The 16480-nt window shown below is 41.9% G+C and overlaps 1 protein-coding gene across 1 annotated transcript in view; it reads right to left on the minus strand.

Moving 5' to 3' along the window:
• The window catches only part of SYNE2 (spectrin repeat containing nuclear envelope protein 2), a 1750628-nt gene that overhangs the window by 879603 nt on the left and 854545 nt on the right, over nucleotides 1-16480 (minus strand). Inside the window, exons 84-85 of the mRNA XM_086937933.1 lie at nucleotides 12318-12479; nucleotides 10540-10803 (exon numbers count right to left, since the gene is read on the minus strand). Of these exons, the coding sequence (XP_086794059.1) occupies nucleotides 10540-10803; nucleotides 12318-12479 (426 nt within the window). The remainder of the gene's footprint in view (nucleotides 1-10539; nucleotides 10804-12317; nucleotides 12480-16480) is intronic.

Raw genomic sequence — 16480 nt, forward strand, 5'->3', positions numbered from 1 at the left:
GGCTACCTCTCAGGTTACCTTGCTCCTGCTGAGTTTGTATTTTGAGAATACACATATCAACCAGAAATATTTTGGAATACAGCTGCTAATGTTCATGTCACACAGCTCTAGTCTCATTCTGTCAGGGCTATGAATAGTTTGTGAAAAATTCGGAATCTTTAATGTCAGTTTTTAAGTAATATATTCAACAACCGCCTGGCATTGATATGCCTGATTTCCACATCGCTTTTTCAGAATTAAAGATGTGGTGTAAGAAGTTTGCACTAGCAGAACCTCACCAGTCCTTTACAAGATCAAGGCCAAACAAGCTTGGCTTTAGTAGATGACATGCATGCAGTGACATGTAAGTGTACAGTCATATGTATATCACATATAGTTGCACATATGCAGTTCCAGCTATACACTTAGAGATACACAAGCACACACAAACCAACACCGCACCGATCAGCAGACATATTGGCGCACATTTATAAGTATCCATGCACACAAATCCATAGAAAGCAGTAACATGTACAAAAACGAGGAGACATTAAGACACCCAAGTACAGAGATCAAAAGGCCTGCAAGTACCTTAGAACACTATCAGAGATAACTCTTCAAACAGACCAACAAACACACATTTACTCAGGCCAACAGCCATTCAGAAGCCCATGCACAAAGGCCAACAGACTTACAAATATTCATTAATATAAAAACACAGATGGGCTCCCACACACAGTCTAAATGCATTTATGCACACCGGTGTACATGCAGGAAGGTACAAAGAGATATATATATACACATGCCTTCAAAATCCCATACAGTAACTGCCAACACATGAACAGACACATATAAACAAGAGAGAAATAGATAATAGACACTTCAACCCTGAATGCTTACTTTTTGCTTGAGAAACTGAGGGCTCATCAGTCTAGAAAATTGCATTTGATGTGGGAAAAGTGGCAGTGTGTCGACACTCATTGAATGCTTGGCCGCTCCTGGGTGAAAGCACTTCAGGTGGGTGGTGGGAAACCTGTACGTCATATCCCCGTCTAATTGACACACTATTTATAATATTTACTTGATTACTTGATAATACACAGTACATAGAATCCCAGTCCATTCACATATATTACCTACTGGCGGTCGCCAGTAGGTAGTTATAGTTAGGACCTAGTTTCCATAGGAAATACGCAACATTCTATTGGGAATAACTTTGGCGCCGGTTGATGAATCTCCGTGAATTTCCCAAAGAAGATGGCCCGCTCCACTCCACTCCTTCCCTGAAAGTCTCGGGAAGATTCGTCAAGCGGGGGCCGAGAAAAAAGAGGGGTACCAAAACGTTTTTTCCCCATGTTAATTTCCATAGGACGATTAGACAGGCTACAGCCCGAACCGCTGAACGGAATTACACCAAATTTGGGAAAATGGTAGGGTCTGGTACGCAGACCACGCTTTTGTTTATATGGTGTAAATCCATCCAGTAGTTGCTGAGAACATTAAAGTTGAAATCAATTATATATCTATAAGCGCGCACCGTGCGCACACCTTGCCGTGCAAGCACCTTGCCGTGCACGAGCTTCTTGCTGATTGGCTGCCACTGTCTGTCAACACTCTAAAACAGAAATTGATGGCAGCCATCTTGTGCCTCAGTAGACTGAGGCACAAGAAAGCAGAAAAACAAACGTGTAGAACTTAAAAAGGGGGCAGGGTAAAAGCACCCCGCGATCTGCCACCCCACCTAAATTGTTTTTTTTGCCTTGGGGGTCCTTGTGGGAACCCCTGAGCAGGCGTAGGGGGTCAGGGTGCTTCTACCCTTCCCCCTTTTTGAGTTCTAATACTTCTCGAGCACGAGCTGCATGCTCATTGGCTTTCAACACTTCAAACCAGGAAGTGTTGGCAGCCATCTTGTGCTCGGTAGACCGAGGCACAAGAAAGCAGCAGAAAAACAAACATGTGGAACACAAAAAGGAGGCAGGGTAGAAGCACCCTGACCCCCTAGGCCTGCTCATGAGGTCCCACAAGGACCCCCAAGGCCAAATATGTTTTTATTTTTAAAACCCGGTATGTTTATTTAAAAATTACCCCCCAGGGGGACCAAATTGTGGGGTCATAGTGATAAAGAAGTGTGGGGGTTGCCCAATTCCCCCCCCCCCCAACACTGCCCCGGGGACCGCCGCCCTCCGGGGCAAAGCAACGCAGCCCTCTGGGGCATACTGTAGGCTCCTGGTGGGCTAGTTGCCTCCCAGGGACCCCCAGTATGCAAGGGGAATTAGTTCCCCCTCTGAAAACACGCCCGGGGGCTGCGTTGCAGAGAGGTGTAAAAAAGGGTGTGGCCTCATTACACCACTCTGCAATGCAGCCACCTGGCGCATACTGGAGGTCCCAGGTGGGCTAGTTGGCCCCCAGGGACAACCAATATAAACACGCCCGGGGGGCTGCGTTGCAGCGAGGTGTAAAAAGGGGCTAAGCCTCATTACATCTCTCTGCAATGCATACTGGAGGTACCAGGTGGGCTGGTTGGCCCCCAGGGACCCCCAGTATGCAAGGGAAATTAGTTCCCCCTCTGCAAACGCGCCCGTGGGCTGCGCTGCAGAGAGGTGTAAAAAAGGGTGTGGCGTCATTACACCTCTCTGCAATGCAGCCCCCTGGGGAATACTGGAGGTTCCTGGTGGGCTAGATGGCCCCCAGGGACCCCCAGTATGTAAGGGGAATTAGTTCCCCCTCTGCAAACGCGCCAGGGGGCTGCGTTGCAGAGAGGTGTAAGAATTTATTTTTCATTTTATATTAAAAATATGTAATGTAATTTAAAAAATAAAATATCTAAAAATAAATAATTTATAATAATGTAGTAAATCAGTATAAAAAATATAACAATTAATACATATACAAAATTCTCATTTACAAAACCAGCATGCCTTCCTGAGAAAGCTGCATGCTCATTGGCTGTCAACACTTCTAACCAGGAAGTGTTGGCATCCATCTTGTGCCAGTGTTGACAGACAGTGGCAGCCAATCAGCATACCTTACCAAGAAAGCTGCATGCTCATTGGCTGTCAACACTTCTAACCAGGAAGTGTTGGCATCCATCTTGTGCTCGGTAGATTGAGGCACAAGAAATCAGTAAAACAAACGTGAAAAACACAAAAAGGGGGCAGGGTAGACACACCCTGATCCCCTAGGCCTGCCCAAGTGGTCCCACAAGGACAAAAAAGGCCCAAATTTTTCTTTTTAAAAAACCTGGCCTGTTTTTTTAAAAATTACCCCCCGGCGGGACCAAATCACAGGGGCATAGTGATAAAGAAGTGTGGGGGGTCCCCAATCATTGTTAAAGGACTATTCAGTAGTACTAAGAGTCAAGAGGGACTACGACCATATTATCTTGTGGTTAAAAAGAGCCTATTCTGAAAAAAAGGGAATGAGATAGCTTAATTGCTGTATGTATGCAAGTAATATAAAAAGGGCTCCTTCGAGCTTGACACTGCTATCCCTGTCTTTTTTCTACCACCTTGGAGTCTATCATATGTACCAATGAGTTTCAAGATGCTTTATTTTCATGCTTCTGGGAGAGATACCAGCATGTCAAGTTTGGTTGCATTAAACCAGCATCCTTAAGACCTCACACTACAAATGGTCACTCCAGAATAAATTAATGACATGACACCGATTTCAGTGTTAAAAAAAGTAGCACTCTTATTTGAGGTGAAAATGGCTGATAGATATATATTTGAAAAGGGCATGCTAGCTTGGGGATACCATTTTCTGTGGTTCAACGTCCATTCATTTATTTCAGGGGTGACTTTAGTGTCTCATTTTTAAGTATTGGATACCTTCAGACATGTTTAAGGCTAGCACTTCACTATGGGCCCCGCTCTTGACTAATGTCCTAAATGTAGCCTTAGTGACTGGCCCGCCCATAGGATGGTCCCATGCCATTATTGTCCCAATATTGAAAAAGGGCTTGAAAGGCGACCTACAATGCTACCGCCCCATATATTTGATAATTTCTACTGCCAAGGTTATGGGATGTACTTTGCTGGATCATCGCCAATCTTGGGGCGATTAACATAATGTGCTTTCAGAGGTCAAATATAGCTTACAGCCGAGTCTTGACACTGTGGAGCAGTCTCTCAATTTCTACCTGTTTATAGGTAAGTATACAGTGACTAGGAAGGGTAAGTTGTAATTTGGCTTTATGCACCTGAGTGCTGCTTTTGACTCTGTCAAGAAGTCCAAGCACTGGAGCATGTTGACTAACATGGGGGTCGACCAGTAAATTGTCAATTTCCTCAGAGAGCTTCACAATGAGGTCACTGCTAGCGTGAGATTCGGTCCGGTGGACAGACTAATTCAGCCTTTAACCTTGCAAGAGGTGTACGCCAAGGCTGTGTTTTGGCCTCATTTCTATTCTCAATGTATATATATATCTTGGAGGAGAATCTGTTGAAACTTAACCCCTTCGATGCTCATGACGGAACGGTTCCGTCATGAGCATCGGTTGAGCTGTGCTCATGACGGAACCGTCCCGTCATGACCACACCCAATTCTGAGGATGCAGCACATCAGGAAAATCTCCTTAGCAGCGATGAGGTTAAGGCTGACTGCCCCCGCATAGGTGACCGCATTGTTCGTACGGTACTTTAATTTATGCCGATGATACAGTTCTAAAGGCGAAGACAGCATTCGGCTTACGACGCTTGATGGATCATTTTTGCCATTTTATGACCAGTTGAGATCCGAGGCTCAATCAGGTCAAGACACACGTTATGATCTTTGGTGCAAAGAAAAAAGACAGCACTGCCTTTGTAGGTAATAGCTCCAAGGTTAGCACTGAGCCCTCGTTCTTGTACTTAGGTATTCCCTTTGACACCCACATAGCATGGGGCCCCTTAAAGACCAGTAGAGCCGCTGTTTCTCTAAAGCTGTTGAGGCTCTCCTCAACTTTGCCCGTAGATTAGTCCACTAGCCCATTAAGGAACATGTAGCCAATTATAAAGCCAAATGCTGTGCCATTGCTTCTTATGGGGTCGGGTTATGGGGCATTACTGATCAGCCGAGTCTAGATGCCTTTGAGAATGGTTTTACTAAAAGGTTACTATCTGTCCTTAGAAACACCAGCCCTTTTATCTCTCACGCCAAGGTTAGAATTGGATATATAAATAATTGTATAAAGTTGCAACGACTCCTCCTGTGGCTCAGAATTTGATCCAGGAGTCAGACCTCTTTCAACAGAACGTGCTCGCTGACTGTTTAAAACTGGACCAAGGCTTAACCATCCCCTGGATAAGGTATATCCGTGACATCTTCCTTATTCTGGCACGCAAGGACCTGTTCATATCTCCTAGCAGTAGGGCAATTGTCTCCCACACTGCTCCTAAGAACACATTTTTAGCTAATGGAATGGATGAGAAAATTCAGATGGTGTTTGTTATGCCTACTGACCTGGTGTATATGCGGATCCGTGTAAACACTGGTATTGAGCAGTGCCTTATATGGTTGTGTAATGAGCACCACAGATATTTGTTAGTCAGATTCAGACAATTCACAGTGCACTTTCTGGCTGCCTTTTCTCGTCAGGGCTGATATTACCGCTGCCTACCCGCCTGTCCCTGTAACGATCACTCAGAGCAAAGTACGATTCCCTTAATGTTTTTCCGTAAATTTGATTAATTGCTGAGAAAGCGCTACTTGCTACCTTTTTAAAAAGAAGCGTACATTTGATATTATAAATCAGCTTTTAATTATTTACAGACACTTCCTTCTGGGAAAATGTGTTATTTAACAGCCACTTTCATTCAATGTGCGATAAAGTAGAAGGCAACGCTGATCATGTAGTAGTGGATGCACCTTCTTTTTTTTGCTTGTGCCTACATGAGTATTTTACATCTTATGATCATTTGTTTGTAATGTTTTTTTACATTGTCTTTTAATTGCAATCTACCTGCTGTATTATTTTATTGTAGTCTGTATTTATTTGTATGGATTTATTGTTTTTATTCTTTTATGGTCTAGGTAGACCGAATAAAGTTGCTTCTGAATTTGAAAAGTATTGTATTGCTCCAATGTAGATACCTCCTGATTTACCCATTTAAAAACAAGTAGTTCCATATTCTTTTGTGCTGACAGTGCCTTTCTGTGTATTTTCAAATTGAAAAGAGCCTTGAGCGTCTCCTGGTTGGTTTTGAAAAATTCTGAGGACAATCTAAACTCCCCATCAATGATCCAAAATCTAAAAGGCAAAAAGCAAAAGTTGAAAAAAAGCAATCTGTAGGATATTGCACTTTCTCAGCTATCTGGTCATCCAGTTCCTGTTCTACAGAAACTGGACAAAAACATTTATTGATTCTTGGCCATTATGGTTGGGATGCTAAATTATTGTAACAGAAAGTACAGGGATTGCACCATATCAGCATCGTTGACATCCTACATGGTTAAATGCCTTGGGAGTTGTCTTTACGGAGATAATTCCAAGGGAAACTCCAACATAAACTGTTTGACTACATTGGAAAGCAGTTTTTAAAAGTCATTATTGTCACTCCAGCATACAACTCTTGCTTACTTATCATGGCAACCTGGACATTCACATCATCTCTTGCTGTGCTTCCTAAAACCCCTACGTAATTATATCCTTTTGTAGACAAATCCAGAGTGCAGTAGTCAGAGACACCACAAGTGACCTACTTTCCAAAGAGGGGTTGCTGTCCCTTCCTTGACTCAAACTAATAAAATCCGTTTGTTTTAGCCTTGTTCTCCTAGATATGTCTTACCTGGACACACTATAGAGGATGTCTCTTTGCTAAGCTCAAGTACTATAACTGGGTCCAGAGTAACTACCTAAAGCTAATTTTGTTAACTAACATGGGCATATGCGATCTTCCAAATATAAGTGTAAGGGGTTGAGAACCATACCTTGAAGTTATGAACTTGCAACCACACATGATATATGTCTGTTAGATTTAGACTGACAATTTAACTAGAAGCGTGCAGTAACTCTTACAGTCTGCTATGCCTCCTTTTTCAGTGTGAAATGGAATATGGCCCTTTACAACGAATTCTTTCACTACGCATTCCCTTACAACACAGTCGGTACAACAACTGCATTGTTTCTACGTGATCCATTACATCGCAAGACGTTTCAACGACTTGCTGTAGGGGACGCACTGGACTTAGGACTAGTATTAATTACTAATCCTACTCCTGCCTGCGCAACAGCAGGGGAGGTGTTGGATTTACAATCCAACACATTCCCTGATTTGCACGCCCCCTACAGCAAGTTGTTGATACAACTTGCAATGTAATGGATTGCGTAGAAACAAGTTGGTTGTTGTAACGACCGTGTTGTAATGGAAGCATGTTGTGTTGGCAGCGTTGTGAACACTGTTTCCCATTAAGAGAAGGCCAAAGAATTCCTAGGCATTTAAGAAAGGGAATAAAGGTGTTAATTCAAATAGGTACTGCCTGGTCTAAAAGGGAGTCACTGAAATAAATTGCTTCCTGCTGAAGAATGCCCGCGGGCTACGACAGAGTTGGGTAATTCAGGCAATTCTCCTTTTCAGCTTGTACTCTTGCTCAACCATAAGGAGCACTTGCCACTAATATCCTTATCGAGCAATGCCAATTATATTCAGTGTCAAACAGACTGCCATGGGGGTTACAAGGGGTCTAGCCATGACCGTACACAGGGGACACTGAAGGCAGAAGAGGTTGAGGGGTTTTTGAAAAGGGGAGCCAGTTTCATGGCCAGAAGAAGAGAAATTTCAGCTGAGACTCCCTGAAGACATCTTGAGAACAGACACAGGCAAAAAATAAGCAATGATATCATGCAGCAACACATAACAACCAAAACACCTGACTTCCCTCTAGATCTCTGTCATTCACAAAGTAAGAGAAAAGATAGCTCAATATTGGAACACTAGGTGAGAGAAGAGATCTGCAATAATACCAATCAGAGCCGCATTATACATGACACACTGTCACTGTTTGCGCCAAGGTGCACCTTTCAAAAGGTGCCCAGTGAGCGGACCGGGACAACTGCGCCCACCTGTATAGGAACTTTTCGGAGATCTATGGGACTGCTCTCAGAGAGCACACCTTTTTGTGGCGCACTCTCATTACGCTTCCTAAGGGCATGTTTGTCTCTGTCCCTTCTACCTTATAGGGAGCAGGCACAGGTGCAGAGGCTAAGTGATTTCTTCATTTACATGGGGCCACGCAACCTAGTACATGAGGGAACGCCCTCGATCAATCAATCAATCATAACATTTGTATAGCGCGCTACTCACCCGGAGGGGTCTCAAGGCGCTGGGGGAGAGGGGTACGTTACTGCTCGAAAAGCCAGGTCTTGAGTTGCTTCCTGAAGGAGAGATGGTCCTGGGTTAGCCGGAGGTGGATGGGGAGGGAGTTCCATGTCTTGGCTGCCAGGTAGGAGAAGGATCTTCCTCCGGTGGTGGCTCTGCAGATGCGTGGAACGGCGGCGAGGGCGAGGCTGGTTGATCGTAGCTGGCAGGTGGGAGTGTAGAAGGTCAGGCGGTTGTTGAGGTACTTGGGGCACAGGTCGTGGAGAGCCTTGTGTGCGTGGGTGAGGAGTCTGAACGTGATCCTCTTGCTGACGGGGAGCCAATGCAGGTCTCTCAGGTGGCCGGAGATGTGGCTGTGTCGGGGGATGTCCAGGGCGAGTCGTGCGGAGGTGTTCTGGATGGGTTGGAGACTTTTCTGAAGTTTGGCTGTGGTTCCGGCGTAGAGGGTGTTTCCGTAGTCCAGTCGGCTGGTGACGAGTGCCTGGGTGACCGTCTTCCTGGTTTCGGTGGGGATCCACCGGAAGATCTTTCGGAGCAATGATAACACTCCACCAGAGTTATCAGTATTCCAGAAGGGGCCGCCTGAGCATCTGCAGTTTCTTCTTTAATACCATAGGTCTCGGGGACACACATGGTGGGCTCACAGGTCCGTTTGCCCCCGAGGCACTATTCCTGATATGGCCCCAGCTGGTTACAAAATGAGCATATCTAAATACTGAAAGGTACTGTCTGCATCATCCTTCAACGTGTGCTGGGAGTCCACATGGATGTCACAGGTGTTTGTGTACATCAATGCTTTGATGACAATCATCTATACATTCAAGTTTCTTTTTCGATAGATGTCCTTTTCCTTGAATGCTACCTTGCTGCTGGATAGAGCTGATACCCTCTACCCTCCTCAAACATAACCCTCTAAACTGAATTCTTACTTTTCTCTCCTCCATTCTTGAATTCATCATTTAAAGAATGGCCCTGTCTTCAAGCTTGTAAGTCTCCCTCCATTGCTTCCTCCATCTGCAAATTCTCTAGGCATTAGCTTGGGTCTTTTTCTTAACGTTACAGCTCTTTCTGACAAAAACCTTAAAACCTGTTTCCTGTAACTATTACTTATTTGTAAAAAACAAAATTTTCATTGAACCCTCTAGCCTCTGACAATAATTATCACTATAATGGACTGTGAAAAATCCCTTCTGATAGGCATTCCCCACATTATGTGCTTTCCATGCCAAAATTCAATCTCCTCCTGTCTGCTTGCCTCATATAAATTCAGAAAATATTTGACCAAACCTTTGAAACCACTAATGAGTTTCAATGGCTCCCTAGTAAGAAAGACATTATTTTACCCTTAGCCTGCCTTGCAATTCAAGCCCTCAAACATCAAAAGATATGAAATTCAATTTGCCAAAATATATAGAACTTATTCTTGCTTTTTAACCGCTTGGATTTGGGGCTTTGCTTGAGTCTGAGGCCTGCTCAACAGGCAACATACCCCCAAATTCTTATTTTAAAGTGGCTTATCTAGCCCATGCAGTGCAACCCCTGCTAAGTTGGGACTGTCTTGGCACTGTACAGGTCACTTGGCTGTCACACTAAAGCTTTCACAAGCAATTGTAATACCACTTCTAAACTGCACACCGGTTAATCAACAAATGCACAAACCAGGCTTGACAGACTGTCACAAATATTGCTTTCTAAATCTGGCATGAATGTGGAATTGTCTGCAAGATGCATTGTTACCATATACATAGAGTGGGCTATGGTTCCACCCGGAGGAATTATTACCCTTTTACCTCATACTATTGGCTATTTTGGTAACATATTGTCTCCTATTTGTGCTACTATTTGAAATGAATGAAGGGGTATTTTATATCTGAAAAGTACACTCAGGCATCATACTGTTTGTCACATTCAATTCTTTATCTGTATTCTATAGAGAAAGCAATAAATTCTGCTACTTTTTCCCTAGCATTGGAAAAGCTAAAAGGGCAGGCTTTAAAGTGAGAAACAACATCTCTGCATGCTTGTGTGCTGTCACATTAAAACTAGGCTTATTGGCTTTGCTAGTGTTTGTTGAAGTAAGCCTATGCAATTTTGTTTTACAAAGGACTATTTAAAATAGTACTTTAAGCAATAACTATTAAATATTAGATTAAAACAATTACTATTAAATGTTAGATTGTGGTTTAAAAGGCAGATGCATAGATCTTGCTTATACCAACAAGTCCTTGACAAAACATGAAATAACTTTCCGCGAAATAGCTACCTTGCGTTTTGTTGACTGCTTCTGTAAAAACATTTCATCTCTTGAAGAGTGAAGTACACCCCTATCTTCTCTGCCTTCTATCAAAGGCTTGATACTCTCAAGTACATCTCGCAATTTCTGTTGATAGCATATCCAGCTCTGTCGCAATTCATCAGAAATAATGTCCTCTTCACCGGGTTGCTTGTCTGAGATCAGAAGCATTTCCTTTTTTTCATCAAGAGGGCTCTGTGCAATGCACTCCTCCACCAAAGTGTCTTCTAGTTCCTAAGAGAAAGAGAAGAAAAATAGTAAAGTCTACAGAACAGAGGTCTTGAAAGTTGCTGGCACCTTTAGCAAAATCAATTATTTACAGGTATAACGATTGTTATCCATCATTGAAGCCTAGCAAAGCTCTTTCTTTATAAATCAGTCTCAAATTTTGAGGAACAACATTTTCTGATCCATGATATAGTAAGTTCAACTATACCATTAAGTCTACCCAAGTGTTCATACAATTACTTTGATTATAGCAACGTTAGGTAGAATGTCGAAAGCAGGGAAGAGTCCAAATAATCCAGTCTATACCTTCTGCTAGATGATTGCTCCAATCTCCATCACACCACAGGACATTCTAAGCTCTGTATTTAGAATGCTGTCAGATTGTATTATTGACCATGGAGCCAGTCATTTATACTAGTTATTGGCTTTCCATTCTTTATATGCCTTCATCAGTGACCCATGTCCATAGCCAAGTGAGGTCCAATAATAATTAATATTGACCAGCTCTGTGGTCAGTAATGCTAAATTGTGTCATGATAAACATGGGGATGAGTTATGGGACTGAGTTGTCCTACAGTGGTGGGGGTAACAATTAAAGAATAATTAGGTATTTCTTTTGAAAAGGGCCTGGAATGCAAGGAGCTGTATGTGTTCTACCATTAACCATGGCTTTAGTCAACACTCCCTTTTGATATAATTATGCTTGTAAAAATATATATTGGTAAGATGGAAAAACTGCTAGAATGGAAGGACTGATACTTTGCCACATAAATGACCTGACCATCATGTAAATAACTTCTTGAACGTTGCCGTTACATTTGTAAAGCCCTCAAGTAACCAGAAATGGGATGTTCACAGACCGACCAGAAGCAAGGGGCTGACAGAGGCCTAAATATGAATATTTCTACTGCCCACTAAGGGAATAGGGGGCCTTTCCCCTTCCTTGCATCTTTATGAATTTCACAAAGATAGTCTACCCAGGCACTCTGCATCAATCATCCACCATGCAGCCACCATGGGGTGTTCACACACAGTACCAGCAAGTTTTTCTGACAATGTTGGCATTTAGCTTGCAGACTACTACTACTATTACTACTACTGTTGATGTTAATTGTATAGCACACTAATTATACAGGCAGGGTCTCAAGTGGAAAGCAAAAAAAATAGAATAGATATTTCGCTCAGACTCCTTCAAAGAAAAAGTGAAAAACACATTCACACACTTATTAAACACTAGTTAACCCCAGCTACCAGACTGGTTGCAAAACATTCTACAAGGCCTTGAATAAGGAAAGGAATTCATTTTCCTCCCCTCAAATATGCATAAACTGACCCTGCTACGCTGCTTAAATTTTGATACCCCAAATTGTACTTTGAATACGTTATTATCACTCTCTGAGACCATTTCCATTTCTAGATGTTCCTCACCTGAAAGTGAATACATGAATTGCAATTCAGCAATAGAACCTGGCACTTTATGAAGGCAGACAAACACATTTTATACCAGAGTCTTTAATTACCTCAGATGATGAAACAGGGGTAGCTGGTGAACGTTCTTCTTGCTTGTCAGTTAATGTGGAGTCTGGAGTTGGTCCTACACTCTTTGGAACTTCAAGGAATTTCCCCGCATTTTCTGTGAGAGCCTGAGGCCGGATTGGACTTGACATGGATGAGCGCATCTCCTTTTGGGAATTAGAAAATGTGAAGCTTTAATTAGAAGACTGTACAAGGACCATACTTGTATTCCAGAGAGAGTGTAATTGGCATAAAGTCTACCAGCATAGACCCCCTTGGATTGGTGCTGCTGTCAGGCCTAGCTGGGCTGTAAGTAGCTAGAGGAGAGATAAGTTAGGAAGCGCAACAGAATTCAAAGTCACAGACCTCATCTAGTGCTACTATTACTGGGCTTGACCATGTGACTTGCGTCATCTGGGAAGTATCATCCAAAAGGCCTTGAAACGGCTCACAACCAAGCGGTAGGAAGATGGGGTCATTTAAAAAGCACTGCAGAGTAATGTGCCTCAAGCCACCAGTAAGGTCAGAGACAAACAGACCCATTCAGTGCTGCCAATGACAGGTATAACCATGCGAAATGTTAGAGTTTGCAGTGTAATCCCAAAAGTGCCAAAAGCAATGGATTCAGAGGTAGGCAGGCAACATCATTCAAAAAGTGCCAAATGCAGCTGCAAGTTGGCAGGAGGGATGCAGGTAATCACTATAATGCTGAGAGCCAAAGACTCCTGTAAAGGGCTGCCCATGTCAGGCCGGTCCCCTTCATCTTTTAGGGGCAGGGAGTTACACAAAATGTATCCAGGATAATGCACAATATGAGCAAAACCATAGTCAAAAGATTGGCTCGTCTAAGCCAATGACATTCTAGAAGAGGGTAGGTAGGAAAGAACCAGTGACATTGGTCTTTTGGCATGAAGAAGTACCGTATATTTCCTTAAAACCTTCTATATGCTGTTCTCTTTCATGTGATCACTTGAGACACTTGGAACTTACTTCTGTATGCCAGGTACTTCAGTAAAAGTATTTTTGTTTTCATACTAAGCAAAAGTTCCGCTTATTTACCCGGTCGCCACTATATAAAAAAAATATTCAATGGTTTTTCTATGACATCTTAGTAGAAGGTTGCATAGCCTTCTCTATGTGAGAATTTTCCATCATTGCTTAGAACTGACATGGACAAAAGTGTACCTGGAGTGCTTCCCCTTCCATTTCAGCAAGCCCTATTCCTAAAATAGCGTCTAAATGCAACTGTTCACAGCTCTTGCTAACTAAGATCCATTCTAACACAAAATTTAACACCCTTCTCTGTACCTTGGTAAATGTCTTGTCTATAACTGGGAAGGTGACATTCCCCCATGGTAACAAAGCACTTGGGAACAGAACATGGACCTCAATGCACCAAAATGTTAAGGGTAGCAGTTGTGACACCTCACTCTCTTTGACCTTAAGGACAGGAAGTGGCATCATATGATCTTTGACCCTGATTTCTCAAAAGAACCCTGCTAACATCACACAAATGTCTGTTTTAGATTTCATCTATGTTAGGGTACTGAAGTGATATGCCAGCGGACCATTACTTGTTTTTCTTTGTGTTAAAGGGACAAATGTATGTTTGTCTAAAGAGAATATAGTCCAACAAAAAACAGAACGGCACTAGGAACCTACATGGTTCATGATTTAATAGCTCCTCTAGTGTATAAAGGAACAATAAATATATTGACAAATCACAAGAGGACAAAATGCTGAAATTAATAGTACGTAGGTTCCAATTAATTGATACAGAACATTTAATTGATACAGAACATTTATTGAATATGAACTATGTTATTTGTTCAAATTATTACTTGTTTATTAGTAATACATTTTTATTTATTATCTTGTTCAAGGCACTATCACTCGTGCTAACCCTGAGATGAGAATTTTATTTAAACACATTTTTCATGTATTTAAAATAATAAAACAAGGCAAGTACTTGTTTAAAAATGTGTTTTTTATAGCTCTTTTTTATATTTAAAAACGAAGGGTGTGCATTGAGCTGCTAAATTTATTCTTTGAAAACCTAAAGCATAATGTTCAGAACCCAGTGGGAGCTACAGAAAGTAACACGAGCTCATGAAGAAAGTTTATCTTCTATTCTTGTAGTGGAAGCTGGTGATCTTTGAAGGTGGCGGGAAGTAATACTTGCCCTGAATTGGAGTGAGTGAAGCAAGTGAGCCCTGCCTCTTCTAGAGAAAAATTGGGGTGTTCTTCCTGAGAAAATATTGAAAAAAGGGCTCCAATAGTGCATTTCAAAGCCCAAGTTTTACATATATTTTCTCAAAAGCCTTAACCTCTAAAAGAACACTCATTAAATTAGTTCATGATGTGCCAAGCCAATGAAACCTGACATTACCCAGAAGTTGAGCTCATTCTTTTCAAAATGTGCTATAGTAGCCCACATATGTAAAATATCGCCTCCATTGCACTAGGGCCAGCATTTTGACTTGAGTGCCCCCCCATATGCCAAAGTTGATCCCACTTAGGCCAAACCTTATATACCACATAACAGTGCCATAAGTTTGATATGACTGCTGTCCATTACCATTGTCAGGTCTTGCATTTTGTTGTCGTTGCCTTCCCTCCCACACACATCGGTAGTCCTCCAATGGACCAGGGTCACCATTCTGCTACTGGTGCCCTATACTATTTCCCTAAGCCAAGAATAACCTCGAGTATGCCAGCACCAGCATTTTGCCTTGGCTGAGCCGTATACCAAGTATTACCTCTAGTATAGCAGCACCAAGATTTATCTCTAGTACGTTAGTGTCCATTATTTTTTAACTTCCTTATTTCTGATTTTCAAAACAAACAGTTAACTCTAAGTGTTATGTAGATAATTATTTGTATGATCTTGGAAACCTTGCCATTTCTCCTTGCGTTGACATAATTTTGCAGCATCTAAACATAGTTTCCTTGTTTCCTGTGACTTTTGACAGGGCTAGCTCACACCTCTTCCCTCCCTCTTTGGCCCCCTCCTTCTTTGTTATGTGTACCTTCTTATCAATGGCAAATTTTACATCTAGTATGCCAGTGCCAGTATTTTATGATAATTGTCTCCAATCTGCCAGTGGTAGTATTTTGCCATGGGTGCCTAGAATTATTGAAACATTTTAACCAAATGTTCTTGGGATATGAAAAGTAATTAAAGAGCACTATATCATGTGAGGAGATGACAAAATGTTCAATGGTATCTTCAAAAAGAGAACTTATTAACTTACCAAAAAACCCTAATTTTTCGCCTTTTCTTGGGGAAATGTGTCATGAAACTGAAAATTTTGAAATAACAGTTCGAATCTCCAGTGGTGCCTGCTATGAAATATGGACAGGGGTTGTTAATTTGGTGCTGCAGAAAGGAGGGAAGGCAAGTCAAATTAATCATATATTCTAGAATGATGATTGATAAGGTTAAGCAAAGGATGTTTAGGTGATGGAAGGGTTGGAAAGTGAACTTAATGATCAAACTTGTAACTTGGTTAATCCCAGGATTTCTCTCTACCTAGCATACATACAAATGTGGGGTTGCAATTTCAGTTAACATAATTGTAGACAGGTGAAGTTTGAATCAATCAACATGAAAGTTTTTATGCAATGTATTTGGGCAGGGAGAAATTACCCTTGCTAATGTTCTCCATTAACCTTCTCCTACTCCTGACTTTGTTATGTCCTAATTGTAAAACATTATGGAACTCTTCAGTACTTGCCTGGCCATCTCTGAAATAGTACGGACAACATGCATACACATCTTGGGAAACTTGGTAAAGGTCATGTGTGTTAAATCACAATTGCTAACACTGGAAAACATGTTTAAATCCTATTCTGATCTTAAAATAAGAGAGACTTGCACTCTTTATAAAATTATACAGGGCAAGAATAAAAGTAGAATCAGTTAAAACACTTGCCTGTTAAGCAGATAGTTTCTGGGTCCAAGAATCACAACTTTGTAGAACCTGGTTGCTTTGGTTAAGGGGCAAGGTTCTACTGGCGGAATCCAATAATGAAGGTTGGCCTAATAGGTTAGCAAATATAATCTGAAAACTGTAATTCATTGAAAATGATTGTTAATAATCCATTTACTGCAACCAAGTGTGTTACCTTGAAGGGTTCTGAGATCTAAGGGGAAATAGGGACTGCT

Source organism: Lissotriton vulgaris, chromosome 9 (assembly GCF_964263255.1).
Source record: "Lissotriton vulgaris chromosome 9, aLisVul1.2, whole genome shotgun sequence".
Classification (NCBI taxonomy): Eukaryota; Metazoa; Chordata; class Amphibia; order Caudata; family Salamandridae; genus Lissotriton; species Lissotriton vulgaris.